The 17,452-nt window shown below is 57.2% G+C and overlaps 8 protein-coding genes across 8 annotated transcripts; 5 read left to right on the forward strand and 3 right to left on the reverse strand.

Moving 5' to 3' along the window:
• Positions 1-2,698: 2,698 nt before the first annotated feature.
• LY79DRAFT_672512 (uncharacterized protein) lies at positions 2,699-3,523 on the forward strand (the record flags this gene model as incomplete). Its single annotated transcript, XM_060564069.1, has 1 exon — positions 2,699-3,523. One exon carries the CDS (start codon positions 2,699-2,701, stop codon positions 3,521-3,523), a length of 825 nt encoding a protein of 274 aa, XP_060410616.1.
• Positions 3,524-3,723: 200 nt separating this feature from the next.
• LY79DRAFT_522611 (folate-binding protein YgfZ) lies at positions 3,724-4,938 on the reverse strand (the record flags this gene model as incomplete). The annotated part of the gene is made up of 1 exon (XM_060555461.1): positions 3,724-4,938. The coding sequence occupies one exon, from the start codon at positions 4,936-4,938 to the stop codon at positions 3,724-3,726; it is 1,215 nt and encodes a 404-aa protein (XP_060410617.1).
• Positions 4,939-6,469: 1,531 nt separating this feature from the next.
• Positions 6,470-8,383, forward strand: LY79DRAFT_522695 (kelch repeat protein; the record flags this gene model as incomplete). The annotated part of the gene is made up of 4 exons (XM_060555468.1): positions 6,470-6,599; positions 6,659-7,457; positions 7,517-7,858; positions 7,912-8,383. 4 exons carry the CDS (start codon positions 6,470-6,472, stop codon positions 8,381-8,383), a joined length of 1,743 nt encoding a protein of 580 aa, XP_060410618.1.
• A 420-nt stretch (positions 8,384-8,803) lies between these two features.
• LY79DRAFT_343930 (uncharacterized protein) lies at positions 8,804-9,627 on the forward strand. The gene has a single exon (XM_060552593.1). The coding sequence runs from the start codon at positions 8,979-8,981 to the stop codon at positions 9,486-9,488; it is 510 nt and encodes a 169-aa protein (XP_060410619.1). The 5' UTR covers positions 8,804-8,978; the 3' UTR covers positions 9,489-9,627.
• Positions 9,622-10,495, reverse strand: LY79DRAFT_344081 (uncharacterized protein). The gene has a single exon (XM_060552595.1). It carries the CDS (start codon positions 10,298-10,300, stop codon positions 9,767-9,769), a length of 534 nt encoding a protein of 177 aa, XP_060410620.1. The 5' UTR covers positions 10,301-10,495; the 3' UTR covers positions 9,622-9,766.
• LY79DRAFT_343712 (uncharacterized protein) lies at positions 10,404-11,404 on the forward strand. The gene has a single exon (XM_060552589.1). It carries the CDS (start codon positions 10,507-10,509, stop codon positions 11,200-11,202), a length of 696 nt encoding a protein of 231 aa, XP_060410621.1. The 5' UTR covers positions 10,404-10,506; the 3' UTR covers positions 11,203-11,404.
• A 780-nt stretch (positions 11,405-12,184) lies between these two features.
• LY79DRAFT_343984 (uncharacterized protein) lies at positions 12,185-12,814 on the forward strand. The gene has a single exon (XM_060552594.1). It carries the CDS (start codon positions 12,453-12,455, stop codon positions 12,771-12,773), a length of 321 nt encoding a protein of 106 aa, XP_060410622.1. The 5' UTR covers positions 12,185-12,452; the 3' UTR covers positions 12,774-12,814.
• Positions 12,815-15,951: 3,137 nt separating this feature from the next.
• Positions 15,952-17,241, reverse strand: LY79DRAFT_344110 (uncharacterized protein). Its single transcript, XM_060552596.1, has one exon. The coding sequence runs from the start codon at positions 16,993-16,995 to the stop codon at positions 16,177-16,179; it is 819 nt and encodes a 272-aa protein (XP_060410623.1). The 5' UTR covers positions 16,996-17,241; the 3' UTR covers positions 15,952-16,176.
• Positions 17,242-17,452: the final 211 nt, after the last annotated feature.

Genomic DNA, 17,452 nt, shown 5'->3' on the forward strand with positions numbered 1-17,452 from the left:
GTGGGCGACATGGCGGTTCAATGTCTAGGGTTGCCACGATTCCACGAGGCCAAAGTTGGATGACGAGTGCTGAGATCGACGGCGTCCGGTTCGCGAGTTGATTTATCCGCGGCCGGTAGCTGGATGGACATGTGAGTGTGTGTGCTTGTGTAATATCCACCCTCGAAACTGGGTGGTCTTTTTTTTGTTTGTCTGTTTTTCTAAAGAAACGAGAACCTCGGGATTGGCGAGGAACGAGCAACGGGTTATATAAAAAGTAGGAGATCAGGAAAAGGCCTGGAGAAAATAGTGGCGGTGGAGCTAGCAAGATGCGCACCCCTGACCTTGGGTGTTGGCGGCGATGCGAGATGGCCGGAAGGAGACATGGCAAATGTTCCTGGTGACGCTTGCCGTGAAACAAAACGTCCAAGGGGGAATGGTCCATCCGTCGGAACCAGACAGCTGGGATCATGTTCGACGCACCATGGCCGGTGCTGTCGTCGCGAATACCGGTATTACATCAGGCAATTCCCACGCTACCGAGGGTATGGTTTGGGTTGGCATCCGAAGATGACGGACTGTGGCGCTGGTAAGCGAGCTCACCGAGATGGGAAGGTACAATCAAGCCAGCCGGCTGGGCAGACGACCGATGGAGAGAAAACACCTGATGAGGCGTCCTGATGCCACAGGCTGTTCCAGGCTCGGGGCGGTGAAGGGGAAGACCATGCGTGTGGACGGCTTCCTATGACTGGCGGGATTTTGCCCGACCATCGTGGAAGGACATGAGTCCGCCGGCTACGGCGCCTGTGTTGATTGGGGATGGCCTCCTTTGCGATTATACCAACTCCGGCGATGCTGCAAGACGCCTCGTTACACAACAAGAGCCTACAGGCAACCACAAGCCACAGAGCCGGCACGGGGGACGGAGTACACGGTAGGTAGGCTAGGATGGTAAGGGCAACAAGGGCAGAACCTCCTCCCCGACTGAGTCGCCGATGTCTCACTGGCCCATGTGGCATCCGTCCGGAAATGTCGTAGTCCTTGCCGGTCGCCGATTTGATCGGCCGTGCTAACTCTTTCCGGCCTTCATTCGGAGTCCTCCTCCTCCCCGATGTTCTAGCGGCCGCGGAAGTCTTTGACTTCATGACCCAGTGGTTCAGACAGCCCCAAATGCAAAGACGGACCGCCTCATCTCTCGACCATCGCGTCCGGTAAAGTTTTTATCGGGTCACTTTGAGTTCTCCCCAACCCACTTCATCAGTAGCGGCTACCATCTGGGCGGGCTTGCCTCACCATCTAGTCAAACACTTGCTTGATCTCATGGACCCACCCCGAGGCCCGGGCCAAAGGGTTGTGCCTGATCGTATCGCCCCAACGGCCGTCATCACATCTAAACCGGGGAAAGCAGATGAGGTGAGTACGCCTGGTTGTTTCTGACGCCTTCCAAAGCCGGCGTGTCAGCTTTAATCCTTGTCTCACTTCGAGACGCGTCACGCTAAGAGAGGCCTGGAGCCAGCTTTTCGAGCACTTGGAGCGCGCTATGATAGGTACTCGAAAGCCAACGAGCCAGGCACGTTGAAGTATGAAGTCACCGTCGTTTCAAGGACAATGACGGCGAGCCAGAAGGGTTCGCGGTGAGAGACGTAAGTGAGCACCTGTTGATGTCGGTATGCACGGGATATCAACCGAATATCCTTCCAAGTATACCGATGAAGAGGCGCTCAGTCAGTACGTTGGTAGACCTGGCATGCTTGCTTCGATTGGAGCTACAAAGGGCGGCGAGATAGTTGAGAGCGTCGAGGTCGACCGCTGAAAGCCAGATGCTTGGCAAGAACCCGCCGATCCGGCGAATATAGCCCTTGTGAAAGTATGACTTCAGAGCTTGAATAAGAGGGCTCATACAACTTGGATGGGCTGACGCTTGCTTAGAGTGAGACACGTCTTTTTTTTTCTTCTTTTTTTTCCGTCAGTCGGACGATTCCTTCAAAGCGATTCAAGTTAGATGAGAGGCTGCTGACCGCCACAACGTGAGGGAGGAGAGAAAGCGGCAGTTTCTCCAAACTGAGCCAAGTATGTCGATCTCGTGGAAGCCAAGAAAGGCGGCCGGCGGTTAGGTAACGCCCATTGGTAAAGCCATGCGCACATGTAGTAGACAGGGAGAGATGAGTGTTCCCGGGGAGAAAAAAGACAAACTCTAAGATCAGAGATGGAGTTCACCGTTGAGATCGGTCCCATGCAGAATGGATGAAGCTGTCTGCGGTGTCGAGATCCGAGTCTTTGCCCGGTAAACGGCGATAGGCTGATTAGGGACAAGGTGCGGGTTGTATGGACGTAAGATGCATCGAGCCAAGCAGGCGATGGTGTCAGGGGAAAAGACGGCGCAAGCCAAGGTTTATCTCTTGCACTCCTCCACCAGCCGGAAGATATATATTGACAAAAGGAGAAATTCATGTCAAGACCCAAGAACGAAGGAGCTCAACTTGTCGATGCTGTGGTTGCCGTTTAGATGTTAGTTAGGTGGGTGAGGTAGAGAGTATCCGTACTCCGTACGGGGTACTAGGTGCGTAAAAGGCGTTGTCTCCACTTTTTCCTCAGTCCCAGTGCCGCCGCCCACCTCTCTCTGACAGCAGGCTTCCCACGTGCAAATCTTCGACTTGCCAACTGCCATCCTTCCACCAAACACCAGACACCACTATTCTGGAATTAACGAGCGCCGGATATGGACACAAACAAAGATCTCCTCGCTAAAGCGCAGGAGTACTCGTCTAACAACGTTGACCTCTACGAGCTGCTGCAGATCAGCACTACGATAACCGAAGAGAAGGAGATCCGGCGCGCGTGGCGTAAACAGTCACTCAACTACCACCCGGACAAGCTCAAGGACGCATTCGACCCCGAAAAATGGGAGCTCATCGAAACCGCGCGCGATATCCTACTCGACGCCGCCGCCCGCGCCGCCTACGACAACGCCCGTAAGGCCGCCCTCCTGCGCAAGGCCGAGCGCGATCGCGTCCAGGGACAGCGCAAGCGCCTGATTGACGAGCTCGAGGCCGCGGAGCAGGAGGGGAAGAGGCAGAAGCTGGCCGAAGAGGAGCGCGCGCGAGAACTCGAACGGGAACGGGCGCGGCTTGCCGAGGAGGGACGCCGGCGCATGGCAGAGGAGGCGGAGCGGTTCAAGAAGGAAACCCTCGAGCGTTTGGAGCGGGAGAGGGAACCCGACGAGTACGACGAGAAGCTGGCCGAGCTACAGAGGCGGCTCGACGAGAAGAAGAAACTCAAGGCCGAGAAGAAGGCGAGGAAGAAAGGCGGCGTGGCCGACGGCGCTGATCCCGCCGCGGCGCCGCGCACATCAGATACCCCTGCCCCCGCACCGGCGCCAGCCCCAAAGGCACCTGTCAAATGGGAGGACCTCAAGGCTCGGATGAGTGCAGCACAGAGACTCAAGGAGGTCAAGAAGGCCGCCGAGGCCGGCCTGGCCACGGAGGAAGATGTGAAGCAAAAATACGAGGCACTCAGGGCCCTGGACCCGAATCGTGCAGGCTAAAATAATAAAAGAAGCGGCAGACGTCAGAGCGACGCGAGGCGGGGCGGAGCGGAGCGTCAGCCAAGGATGGGCGATGCGGTAAAAACAAAAGCGACGAAGAAGCGACGGCGGGTGTTGACGATGGAGGAGGCAATGGCGGCCTTGTGTTATACAATTATACCCCTTTTCTCTATCTTTACAATCAAATGGGCACTGACTTTCTACTGTGCAGATGCCAACCCATTTCTTAGCCACTCTGGTACGAACGCCTTGATCTTTGCTGCGTTGCTCTTATCCTCCCCGCCCCATTGTAACAGGAACTCGTCGGCCGGGTCAAAGGTCGAGGCGGCCGCCTCGCCGGGGAGGACGACATCCGTCATGATCTCGAGGCGACAGAGCCCCAGGCCGACGTTGCCGATGCCCTTGAGCCACTTGCCGGCACTTCTGCCCCTCTTGCCTGCCCTGCCGATGCTCGTCTCCCGCGGGATCGTCTCTGCGGGCAACCCCTCAGGACCGTGATTTGCGTCCTGCTCCGGTCGGTACTGCAGCGTCTGAGGAGTGGCCCTGTCCACGTCGTAAATCATGCATGGCAGTATCCTCTTGCGCACTACTCCACGATGCTTCGTCCGGATGGTGAGCTCCTGCCCCACGTAGCAGCCCTTGTGATAGTCGATGCCGTTCATGTAGTCCATGTTGGTCTCCTGCGGCAACGCGTGCTCCCTGATGATCTCGTCCTGGCCCTCGGCGACGCCCTGCATGTACCGCCTGATGGTGTAGCTGTCCTCCGTCGTCGCGTCGAGGTCCAGTAGCGGCGGCGTGTCCCTGCCGTGCACCAGGCGGTACCCCAACCCCGGCGTCCGCGGATCCCTGGTGACGGTGCTCAGCAGCGCAGCGTCCGTCGTGACGGGCTTTCCGCCGTCGTCCCAGGCGTGCCACACCGTCGCCTCGTCCGTCGCGAGCAGCCGCACGTTCAGCTTGGCCCGCAGCTTATACCGCTTGATGTGCTTCGCCAGCCTCTCGGCCTCGTTCGCGTCGACCTCGATCAGGAACCTGGTGCCGGCCTGCTCCGACTCGGCCGCGACGTCGCCGCCGAGGCCGGCGAGGTCCGGGTAGATGAAGACGTCGTGCAGTACGCGGCCGGTGGCGTTGAGGAAGGCGGCGTAGAAGCCCGTCTGCCGCGCGCGGGCCTCCTCGGACGCGATGTCGCGCGTGATGACGCCCTGCAGGAACTTGGCGGCGTCGGGGCCGGCGACGGAGATGAGGCGCCGCGACGGGAGGGCCGCGTAGCCGGCCGAGGGCGGTGCGGGCGGCGGCGGGGTTATGTTGCTCGAGTAGTGCCGGCGCTGTCGCTGTTGGCGACAGGAGCGGCAGATGAAGCTCGCGGCGGACAGCTGCTTGCGCGCCGTGAGCGCCGCGTTTCGGGCGATGCCATTCATCGTCGGTCGTTGGGTCTTGCTTTCTAAACAGCTGCTGGGAGAGTGTGTTGCTCCGAGATGCGATCGGACGGAAAAGAAGAACAAGAAAAAAAAAGAGGGGTTGCCGGTGCAGTCGGTGGCCGAGCTGGGTGTGCGGCACTCGAACGCCCGGTTGAGGATTCGCGCGTTGGAAAATTGTTCCCACTGGTTTGTAATGACGTCCCAGCTCCGGGATGCACGGGTCACCTCGGGGCTCCCTGGCCGGGGATTTGCTAATGTCAGTCGCGGAGGGTCGGGCGGGTAGTTCCGAGCCATTCCCGCTAGCGACCAAGTTAGGCTTCGAGTCCCTTTGAGTCCCTCCTGTGGCCCGTGTCACGGCCCCTGGAGCTAAAGTGCTGCCTGGAACGACGACGCGCTTCAAAGTCCATCCTCGAAAGCAAGATACACACATAGGTGATATTGCAGTGTACATGTCGTGGACACCCTTTCCAGCCTACTGTCCATTCTGAATGAGTGGGACATGCTCATTGGTCAGTCGCACAGTAAGTGGTCAGTCGCACAGCAAGGCGAACAAACGACCGCAACGCCTGAGTGGTTGTTTGGCGTTCAACCTCATCTCGAACAGACTCAAGGATGTCCCAATGGAGCAACATCGTGTTCTATCCACCTCACTGGACTCTGCTACAATGATCGTTTGCTTGACGAATGTGTTTTCTTATGCAGGACTGACACGCAGATATTCGGTTCCGGTCACTCGAGGCATCTGGTCGGTCTCTCTGGGTTCCCATTCGCGTGGCTAATAATGCCATCACCCTCCGTCATATCGTCGCTCTCTGTGCTTCGAGCCCAGCAACCCATCACCATGGGCCCCCAAAACAACAGCATGACGTAATTAGCATGCAGCTCCCGCTCGCTGGCAAGGCTGAAGGTCTGCGACACGGGCTTGGTGCCACCAAATTTCCCCTAATCTTCACCCACATCAACGCACCGCCACTGGGCGACACGTTTTGAATGGCTGTCCCTGTTAGCGCTAATGCTCGATGCCCCGTGGCAGTGATTGCTAAGAGAAGCAACAGCCCAATCATTCGCCCATAGCGTATATGGGTCCGGGGATCGACACGCTGGCTATTTCAAAAACGAGGTCTGTCCGATCAGGGGTTTATTCTTGGCTGATTGTTATTCGGTCGCCTTGCGGGGACACGCGAATCCCACAGTAACCATGTGTCTTGGCCAATTCTGCCTGGCCGTGGAACACCTGGGACTAGTCCCCCCCCCCCCCCTCGCACTCGTTTTGATCTGTCTAGATCCTACATCTCAAACTTGCTTGCCCTCGATCCCTGCTGTGGTTGCCGGATGGTGCGATATTGACGCCATCTCCATCGGCATTTTGGCGGGTTGCAGCGATTCTCTCAAAGAGCGCCTTTTGAGTGCGGCGCTTCCAACCTCCCGGCACACCGTCCTCCCTAGTTCACTGTGGCGCATCGCAGTGGTTCTTCGGCTTAAGACAACCTCACACCTCGTCCGGAGGCCCCTCCCGCGCCCGACCACCATAATGGTGTCGAAGAGATGGCTGGCGGCACTCTTTGCCGCGGCTCAATTCTCACCGGCTTGTAGCGCCGACGACGCTGGCGTATTGGATGTTCCTTCGGTCGCCAACTACCTAAGACGAGTCTTTGCTCGATGTGAGTCTCACCTGATTCGCACGAGAGCCTAGCGAGGGGAAGCAACTGACGATATGCAGCTTCCGTCATCGGCGACTGGGCTTATTTTGACGGAGGAGAGGTATCTCAGCACATTGGCAACGGGAAGAACACCTCGAGGCCGTCCTCGCCACTGTCAAGCACCCTCTCCATCGACCTCTCCAAGTCCTGGAAGCCTGCCGACGTGGAGATCAAGCAGACCCAAAAGGGCGCCCCGAAGATGAATAGGCAGGCAGTATTCACCGACACCTCGTCGAACTCGTTCTACATTTGGGGAGGAGCCACGTCGTACGCCGCCGATCCGCCTTCCCCGCGCCTCTGGAAGTTCAGCGCCGACGGCAGCGGGGGCGGCTCGTGGAGCACCGAGATCAAGCCCGGCCACGACTTCTTCACCCAGCTCACCCGCTCACAGGGCGCCGCCTACGTCAGCACTCCCGACTCGGGTTTCTACTTTGGCGGCTTCTCCGGCGACTATGCCGACCCGAACCCTAAGGGCCCCGTGCCTGGATTCTTGCAGTTTAACTACACGGCGACGGACCAGGCGTGGACAAACCACACAGAGGCCCCCTACTCAACCTCTGGCAATGTGGTCGGGGCCAGCGCGCATTACGTCCCCGGTTATGGGTCCAACGGTCTCGTCATGATGTTTGGCGGGAGGTCCCACATTATCGGAGACGGGCAGAGCAACAGTAACGTGGGCTGGCTTGGTTTCGACACAATCTACATCATGGACCCCTTGACCAAGGTGTGGTATTCCCAAAAGACCAGCGGGAATGCTCCCGGCGCGCGCATGTGGCACTGCACAGTCGGCGCCGTGAGCCAGAACAACACTTATGAGATGTAGGCGGACGAGGACCTCATCGGACGGCCCCGATCGCAGTACGCTAACCTTGTTCTAGTTTTGTGTTCGGCGGCAGCAACCTAGCGAACTCACAGACCTACGACGAGGTCTACGTCCTCTCGCTCCCCGGGTTCGTCTGGATGAAGGCGGACTACACGCCCAGTTCGCCGCGGGATTGCATGTCGTGCGTCGTCGCTGGTCAGCGCCAGATGGTCACCTTTGGAGGCATTGACCGGATGCGTTGGAACGACAACTCGACAAACTTCTTCCGCGATCCGGACCCGTTTCCCCAGGGAGTGGGCATCTTCGACCTGACGGATTTGAAGTGGAAGGACGAGTACAACGCCGATGCTTCTAGCTACGATTCACCGGGGGCCATCAAGGCCTGGTATAACGAAGGGTAAGCTACGCCTTCTCCAGTGCGCTCGCCACCGGGTCGCTAACGAGCCACAGAAACTTGGCGAGTGTCCAGTACTCTGAAGGGGTCGAAGGGCTCATGAAGTCCGGCACCTCCGGTTCCCGCTTCTTCTCCGGCGCGGATCCCGCACCTGACGACTCCGGATCCGGCTCGGTAAACACTGGCGCCATCGCCGGTGGTGTGGTGGGAGGCGTTGCAGGCATAGCCCTGATCGGCCTGGCCGCGTTTTATCTCATGAGACGGCGGAAGCACAAGCGGGCTCCCGGCCAGAAGACCGGCGGCGCCGTAGAAGACCCGATCTATCCCCAAGAAATGGAGCAGTCGTATTCTCCCAACCCGCCCCCGACGACGTCCGTGGCGCCGTCCGAGCTTCATGGGGAGTACCGCGATCACTCGCCGTACTCTATGGGGGAGGTCCCCAAGATGATGCAACCGCCAGAGCTGGACGCGCAGGACCCGCGGTATGGCCACGCCGCAGAACTAGACGCGTCGGAGACGCGGAGATGATTCGTTTCTCGGTCCCGAAAGAAACTTGATAACAAGATGTACATATCAATCCGCTGCAGCATAGCCAGGGGCTGCTGAAGGATCCTATACCCCAAACATACACTTGACGAAGGTTGTTTTGCTTTCACTCAGACTAGATATCCGTTCTTCATGGGGATATTCATGTAAAATACTCATGATAATCGATGGATAAATAATCATAAAAAAACGGAGTGTGGGAACACGCACTCCGGAATAGACCGTCATCAGAAGTATGACAAGCTTGTACAGCCAATCTACGATACACCCATTAGGGTACTTGGAGCTGCGGTCGTTCGGCGCTTTGGAGGTGCCTCGCCTTCCAGCAAGCTACCTATTTTCGTTCGCTGACGTCCGCCTACCGGCCGAAAATGCACACTTGGTTCTCGAACAGAGCACCGCATAGCCGCTGCTGCCAGCAACAATAGACCCTGTCAGCGCCGCCACCTCTGTGGTAGTAATCATTGAACCCGTGGTCAAGTCTTGCGAACCCAAAATCATTCAATCGTGTCAGACGAGGCTGTGAACAAAATCGAGGAGGAAAAGGGCCTGTCTCCTGCGCAGCACATGGCCAAGCATGCGGGCCAAGGATTACAACCAACATCAACCGGAGCCCATAGCACCCTGTTGGTACTCAAAGCTGCTTAGCGTAGCGCAGGGAAGGCAAAGTTCCCTGCTATGGATGGTGTTTTTTGGTCCATACGACGCCGCGGACGGGATCATGGACGACCGCAGCTCCAACTGCCCACATCGCCCTGGCGATTCTCCACATGGCTCAGAAGCTCAACGTGGGTGGTCATCACTGAGCGTGATAACTCGTCCATGTCAGATCCATGACTGCATTCCGATCTCGGAAATCAGACAATGGGCCTTGGCCATTAGCAAGGAAACAGCGGGCCAGTCGTGCATAGAACTTGGAAGTGAACTTCCGGTCAATGCAATGGTACCACGACCCCCAGAAGGTGTCGACGCAGATGTTGTGGAAGACAACATGACCAAATTACAGCAATCGAAGCCCGAAGATGCCACGGCTCTACCGGAATGTCTGGTATTGAAGAAAGGAGAGTTTGAGAGCGACGCACCATAAATTGATTTGTTTTGTAACCGGCAATGCTTGTATTCCTTTGGCCATTGCGGTTGGGAAATGCCCTTGCCTCAGGAAAAGAGCCGAGAAGGAAGGGTTTAGTCTCTTAAGCAGCTAGCTCGCCGTTAGTAACATACACGGGGCCATCTGAGCTTGAGTCGGGCACAGTTAACGCAGTAAGTACTATCGGGCTCGGAAGCACTCGGCCCAGTGTATTGATCTGGCGCTGTCAACCTGCGTGGCATCTAGCCCTCGAGGATCCATGCCCCATCCAGTACAACTCATGGCCACGGCCATAAGGGGTCACAGAAATACATAGGGAGCCAAGGAAGACAACGATGTACATCAGAAATAACCCGAATATGACTGTTTCGACGGAACCCAGGAAGCCGTTGGTGGCCGTGGCCCGGCACGCACCGGTGTCCCCACTCGTCCGATAAGCTGATGCCGGACCGGACCCGGGGCCCCGGGCTTCCGCGCTCACATTGAACGGGCGATGGCGGACGACGAGATGTGTGTGTGGGGGCAAGAGAACCATTGCGCACTGATTCCGGCGGCATCGATGACCGGCCGGTAACAACAACGGCCGCCCAACAGCCAACGATGCGAGCATCGCTCACGGCTCCCAACCGCACGGTCAAACGACTGCGACAAGGACGGACACCGCGGAATATGGATGAGCTCAACCATGACGAGCATTGAGGCGAATACACCGATCCGCAACCCCGATCGCCAAATGTCAAATCAAGCCGGCCGAGCCGCATCGTTGACCTCCCCCTTGCCGATCTGCCAAGCCGCCCCTCGCCGCAAATCATGACAGCATCATCTCTTTGGGGGGTGGTGGCAATCCAGGACCACGCGCACCAGGAAGTCCCATCGTCCGAACGAACTGATCTGCCTCGTCCCGTTTGAGTGATGAACAATTGGATGACTTCATCATTCTTAGGGGAACGGCACCGGCGAGATCGACACCGTCGAAGAGGAAAAAAAGGGAGGAAGGAGGGGGGGGGGGGGTGGATGAATGCCTAAAATGTGGGGGCCCAGAGTCGACGAAATGTTTCAAGCCCCCCCCCACGGACTCTGGCATCTCTCCGAGGCACCGCAGCCATTCCCTCGTGCGGCGCCCGACGGCAGAGCGGAACCCGCGCCTAGACAAATCCGCCGTCGGCTAGCGACTTGTAGGGTTAGAGTAAGCAGGCCTAGGCAAAGGGCTACTGGCAAAGAAGGAGCCGAGGCAAGCGGCGCAAGCAGAGAGACAGAGACGATGACGGGGGGCCGCACGTTCGTTGATGCGAAATCCGCTCCGCACCCCCATCCCCTCCCCTTCACTCCACGCCCCACAGCGCGCCCGCGGGATTGGGAGCAAGAAGCGAAAGCGCAGCGCGCGGCGCGCGGCCTAGCCTGTGAACGTCCCCTATCTGCGCCACGGACTCGAGGCTTGGAGAGTTGGGTTGTGCGGTGCAACGGAGTGGTAGAAGACCATCCATCACGGGACGCTAATCGCGCTCGTCAACAAGTCTACGTCACGCGCGTCCCAGGCCATCCGTCATCCCGTCCTCCAGACAGTGGCAGACACACTCTCGTCGCCTCTACTCGGATGAACACGACGACGACGCGCAGGCCACACCGGCCAACAGCAGCAACAGCAGCCGATGCCAAGGAACCCGGACGGCCACGGGCCAACTCTTGCTTCCTCCCATGTCGTCCGGAGCCGTAGGGATGGACGGATACATATGTAAACGGGGTAAGTGAATAAGCCGTCGGGCAGCTTGAGATATCCTCGCCTCGGAGCACAATCGACCGAACGGCTCGGCGCGGAGTTTCCCTCCCGCCCCTCTATTCGGTGCCGAGGTGAGACGCGAATGGGGGGGCGACGACTCATTGAAGGCCCTGGCGGCGTGTGGGCTGGCGTAGCAGCGTTTGGGAAGCGCGGCCGTTTTTTGCTTCAGAAGAAATCCTCACGTCCCGCGTTCCGCGTCGCCGTTTCAACTGTCTCGAGAATCATCAGGGGATGCAGAGGCAACCGTGCCGCATCGCCGGCGAGTACGCATGACTGCCCCCCCCCCTTCTCCCGGGGCCCACTGCGGCCACCGCGTAGAAAAGATTACCTTGACGGTACTAAATGCCCGGCACAAGGGCGGTCAGCTCTGTCGCCCGCCGCAGAAAGGCCCGGCTACGGCTGCGTCGAGGGAACGAACGGTGGCCGGCAAGTCGTAAACCCTGGACAGATTCCGCCAATTGCCGCCACCGCGAAACGGGGAAGTGTGTGAAAGTCGAGTGTGGTATGGCAGCAAAGGCACTGTGGATCAAACAAACCAACCTTAACCACTCTTGCAGACACGGCCCGCAGGTAGGAGGGGGGGGGGGGCGTATCTTTTGATTTCCAACCAAAGACGTGCTCGAGACCCGCCGCGGAAAAGTGTGGGTACGATGATGAATAATCCTGTGCGGCTCGCCATCGGCTTACGAAATCAGGCCCATACCGGTAACCACCCCGGCTTGCACAAAACTTTTCAGTAAAGACACGCCCTCCCCACTGTACCCCTGGTTCTTTCACCAATGTGGGTCCGCAGTAAATCCATTCGAGACCTGGGCAACACTATATCGAAGAGAGAGGGAAGGGACATGTAGGTCCTAGACTTTGGGAAAAATCCAAGGCTTGATTCCAATGCCGAGCCCTGAACTACTTTCAAATGGCGGCGGTGGTGATGATGATGATGATGATGATAATAACAATGAGGGTGTGGGGCAAGAAGTCGGTAAACAATAGATGGATGCCTGTTGCTTGCGGCACGATTGTAAGGTTGATTGCATACACACCGTAAAATATGAAGAAAAAAACCCCTGGCCTACGAGTAAGAAGCGACAAGAAGACCGCCCCGTTGTCGTCGAGGCGGGGTTCGTTCCATGAGAATCGGATGACTTGCTCCCCCTTTGCCCATTTCTTTCTTTCTCTGACAGCGTTTGATGTCAACGAAACCACCCGGGGTCCTCAATCCCTTGCCGAATCTGCTTCGAATCCTTCGCGCGAAGTGGTCCAACGAGAGAGAGTACGCGTACGTGTACAGAGTAACGTGGACTCAGGGAGCCGAGTTAGAGAACAATGGGTCAGTGCAGGGCGGACGGGGGGCCAAGCCACACATGGCGCGTCCGCCACCTGGAAGTCGAGACCTCGGGTTCCCTCTCGTCCAGAGATCTAGAATCGCGAGCCCGCCCCCTTATCAGGAGATCATCGGCGACAGCCCAACGGGATGGCAGAACGCGCCACGATGCCCGTGGAGCAGATGACATGATGGACGCACGTCTGAAGATCATGGGTCCGGTAGCCGCCCCCCCCCCCCCCCCCTACCTCCCCTCACCATCGATAGGGAAGAAGTCCTTTGTCCTAGAGGGGCAGGGTTTATACTATCAGGTACCATACCATCGTGCACTACCTGTAATACGGTGTGATGGAAATTTTTATGTCGATATGGCCATCATGACCTCTACACTGCCCATCCCCCCACCCTCCCCCGACGCATCGCAAAAATCAATCCGTCCCTTTGCTATATGCGACCGGGATTGCGTGCGACCCACGATGATACTCGCTCGTCATCCAGCAAGAATGGGGGCCAGGACCAGCTTGGACCGTGCACCGTACTCGTTTGCACAAATCCCATGCAGCCCCTCCCGCCCAGTGCAAATGCAGTGCAGTGCCTCAGATGATCGACGACCGAGGCAGCTAGGGTACCTATACAGATGGGCCACACACCCCAGGCGTGAGAGGAGGGAGAATGGCAAGTAAAAGAGGCCGCGGACGTGTCACCTGCACGCCGCGCGCACACTCTCACAGGGCCTCGAAGCCAGCCGTATTCACTGCGTTGTACAGCAAAGAGGTTGGGACCAATTTCCCATTATGCCTGTCTAGTTGGTTAGGGACCCTTTCTTCACCGCCCATCGTACTCCACGATAAGCAAGCAAAGACGGGGAAATATCTTCTCAGGAAATTTGCTTTTTTTCTTCTTCTTCTCGAGAATGGCAGGGCTTGCGAAAAAAAGAAAAAAAAAAGTAGGGTTGGCTGGCGAGACCAGGGTGTCGGGGAGGGAGGCGGTCAGGCAAGGAAGGCAAAGAAAATGCATCGCGACCTCGTCGGTCGCAGTCGTCGAGGGCTCCGATTAGGGGGATGCTGGCATGTCAGGCGAAACAAATGGTGCTTTCCTGTCACTATCGCTTGCCGCCGAGGAACTAACAGCCGTCCGGTCAAGTCATGTTTAAAGTTTCGAGTGACAAAAGGCGGGGTTTGAGATGGTCCCTTATTTTGTCCGACGGATGTAGCAGCGACTGCGACGTTGGCGACCTGAATCGCCTGCTGCGATGCCCTGTACAGACATGACCGGTTTAGCGTTCCGACGGCGGCGGCGGCGGCGGCGGACGGCGCTGGATCGACGTAACTTCTTCCTCTCAAACACTCGCCCTTCGCTCTTGTTACCATCGTCCGCCCCTTCGGCCCATTTGTACTTGTGCCGGCCGTCGCGGACCGAAATCGGCGCTGGCATGTCAACTGCTGGTCTGCGGTGCAAACACGTTTTGACTCATACACCGGTCAACGGGATAACTCCAACCTGCAACCTCTGTTGCGCTTGTCGCTGACGAGCCAGAGCTCACCGCGAGATTTGGCCATGTGGCTGTCAGCATCGTTCCCACAATGCGCTGTCCAGCAGCACACCCAGGCTGGTTGGCAACACGTAAATCTGACAATTTTTGATAACAGGGACCGATACGCTCATCTCTTGCGACATAAACGAGGAAGACGAGGAGGCCAAGGCCAAGGCCAAGCCCCAAACCGCTATGCCATTTCCTTTAATCTGCCAATCTCCAGTCTGAAGCGAGCTCTCGCTGCCTGCTGCGCCCTTATGTCAGGCGGGGGAAGGGGTGTGTGAACGGGTCGCTTCCGCCTGACAGAGAGGCGGAGTACACGTGGTGCTCAGAGGTCCAAGCGGCCACTGTACACTAAACCCGCAGCGCCGCAGCAGCCGGCCCCCGAACGGGGGGGGGGCCTCGAACGGGTTCTAACCGTTGCCATCCCCGTCTCTTGGATACTCTTGTCTGACATGTCTTGCGTAAGCTCACCCTTCTGGTCGTTCGTGGAAATCAAGAAGCCAGTTTGGCGTTGGCCTCGATTTAGCTTCTGGTGGCTTCGCCGTCTCCAGTGTCTTGCAGGATTCGTCCGTCACCAAGCACGCCCTGTGGGAACAGCCAGCGCCAGCAAATGGGTATGGGGAAGAGCGGGGAGGAGATTGATGACTGTCGGCGACCTGCATTTACTGTTGAGGCCACGCACCCCTGCTTCTGTCGTATGCGGATGTACACACGCCTTTATGTTTTCTTCGTGTGTCGGCTTCATATCGCCTCATTCGAGAGTCACTTCATTGTTTGACAAGACGCAGCCGCTGCCATCGTCGTCACCCTAGTCGTATTTATTGTCGTCGTCGTCGCAGTCGCCGCCTCGCTCGTCAAACCTTCACCGGCCACAATCCTGGCGTAGAGTGTCGGTCACTATACAGCGCCGCATTCGTAATCTTGTCCTGTCGCCGGCGAATACTGTCGGTAACATTCTCTCGGTGCAATTGGCCCGGAAGGGGGGGGCGTGGCCTGGCGGGCACTAGTCGAAGAACAACGAAGGCCTTCCGCTTGCTCACATCCCGGCAGCGCTTTTTGGCGTGTTAAACCCGACTGTCCTCGGAAGGGGAAGGGAGTTAGTCAAAACACACCGCCAAAGTCCGACAGGTTTTCCATCGTGATTCGTCCGCGATACGGCTTTCGCAGCCAAACGGGCGTAGTGCCAAGATAACTGGTTGGAGGGGGTGCACGTAGAATGTCGGACGGAATTGGTCCAGCTGAGCGAGTCTTGGGGTTCTTAGTGTCTCTCAGACGAGGTAAACGAGGAATGGGGAATTGTGCGAGGCCGATCTGCCGAGATCGCACGGCGCGCATCTGGTGCCTGAAGGTGTGATGGTTTTTTTCCCCTTTACTCTTCGATGCAACTGAGTCCATTACCGACTAGGTACTTGGTGAATCATGTGGACTGCCTAAATGACTCGTCAACCAGTTTCAACCGCACGACGAGACGTATGAAAACCAATGGTGCAATCATTATCTCCTCCCGTGCGGAAACATCTGCAGGAAGGAAAAAAAGAAAAGAAAAAGAAAAAAAAACTTAGGGAATGGGGAGGGGGTCCAGATTGAAGTTTGTTTCAATTGATTTCTGATTCTCGGCCGCTTTTTCAAGGGGGGAACTGGTGTCAACCCCCTAGCGGCACTGGTATCTATCTGTCTGTAACACAACGCTGGACCACTCAACCCGCGCATCTCCAAGATAGGGAGGCGGGGAGCGGCAGCAGAAGAGAAGTGAAATCCCCAATAATCGCCCAATATCCATCAAGGCCCCCAAAATACGATCCACATCGGTGCCTTGCTTTTCGTTACAACATAGGAAAAAAATGAAATGAGTAGAAAGTTCCCGAGACTGGTGACATTGCTGTCATGTTGTAAATGAAAAGGTGCCATAATCGTTATCCCATGCCATAGTTTTGGGGTATCGATAGGGAAACGCCGTAATATGCCAAACGCTCGCTGTATAGACCAAAAGAAGGGATCATACAAAATCACAGACACGGAAGTGTGAGACCATGCTCGGACGTGTACTTTTTCTTTAGTACACCGAGATGGCAGACACGAGCCTTGCTGGATTACGAGGCGGCAAGTAGTAGCCTTCTGAGTAGAAGGAGCCATCGTCGGTTTGTTGTTGTTGCTGTTGCGAGATCTCTTCCTTGGCATCCTTCTCAGTGAAAGTGAGCACGGCGTTTGGCGGGGACGGAGGCATCGACTCGTCATCTGAGATGTCGGAGTCGTGCTCCAGCTCTGGCGGTGAGCTGCTGCTAGAATGGGATGGTGTTCGGACGAGCTCGAGCTGTGCGTAGTCCTCCTCGAGGTCGTCCTCCATGTCGTAGTCTTCTGACACCTCCTTGGTAGTGATCTTTAGTGATGTGGGGACAGCCGAGGCGGAGGGCATGCGGCGGAGAGAGACGGTGTTCGCCATCTCAATATCATGCTCGTCGTAATCATCGTCGGAATCCGAAGAGGAGTCGTCCGAGTCGGAGGCGTCGTCGGCATGCCAGTCGTCTTCTGGGTCCTCGACGACGGAGTCGGCCCATTGTACGTGACGTTCCTCGGTCTTGGTGGCACCGCGGACGGATTGGTTGAACCATCTTTCTTGTTCCCGCTCAGCATCGGCGAGGTCGAGCATCAGAGAGTCGAGGAGGTTGGCGTGGCCGACGAGCAAGCGGAGGTCGTGGTCGGCGCGAGCCGCCTCCGAGGACAGCTTGGCCCGGGCCTTGTGGGCGAGGTAGTAGGTCTGGGTAATGCTCATCTTCTTCTTCTGGACGGCGAGGCGAAGAGGGGAGGAGGAAGACCGGAATTGTTGTTGTGTGTGGGGAGGAAAAGCAGCGGTGGCCGTGGTTGTTGTCGACATTTTGTGTGACTGTGCACCGACGGTGACTGATATGTCGTGATTTTGGGAGGTATGACTCAAAGCGAAATCGGGGGTCGATTTGATGTGATGGTAAATGGTTGGAGCAGGGATGCCTGGGCTAGCTTGCTTGGCCTGTCCACGATGCTCTGATGGCGAGTGTCTGCCTGTTTTGGGGTACTTGGGCGGGGAACAGACAGATAGACGGAGAGACAGGGTCGGTGATGTTATATAGTGATCAAGTTTCTTCTTGGAATGGGATACCGATCTTGGTCTGTCTGTGAGGCTGTTAAGCTGAAGCTGGATGGTGATGAGAGCTCTACAGCTGGCCGGGAAAGGGAAACACTTTCTTTTAACTTGGGTTCCATCCACTTGCTTCGCTGACCTGGACAATGTCGGGCTCGGAGAGAAGAAAAGACAAGGAGGAAGCGGTGACCAGGGGGGAGGGGTGTGGTGTGCG

Source organism: Colletotrichum navitas (assembly GCF_030913465.1).
Source record: "Colletotrichum navitas strain CBS 125086 chromosome Unknown LY79scaffold_66, whole genome shotgun sequence".
NCBI lineage: Eukaryota > Fungi > Ascomycota > Sordariomycetes > Glomerellales > Glomerellaceae > Colletotrichum > Colletotrichum navitas.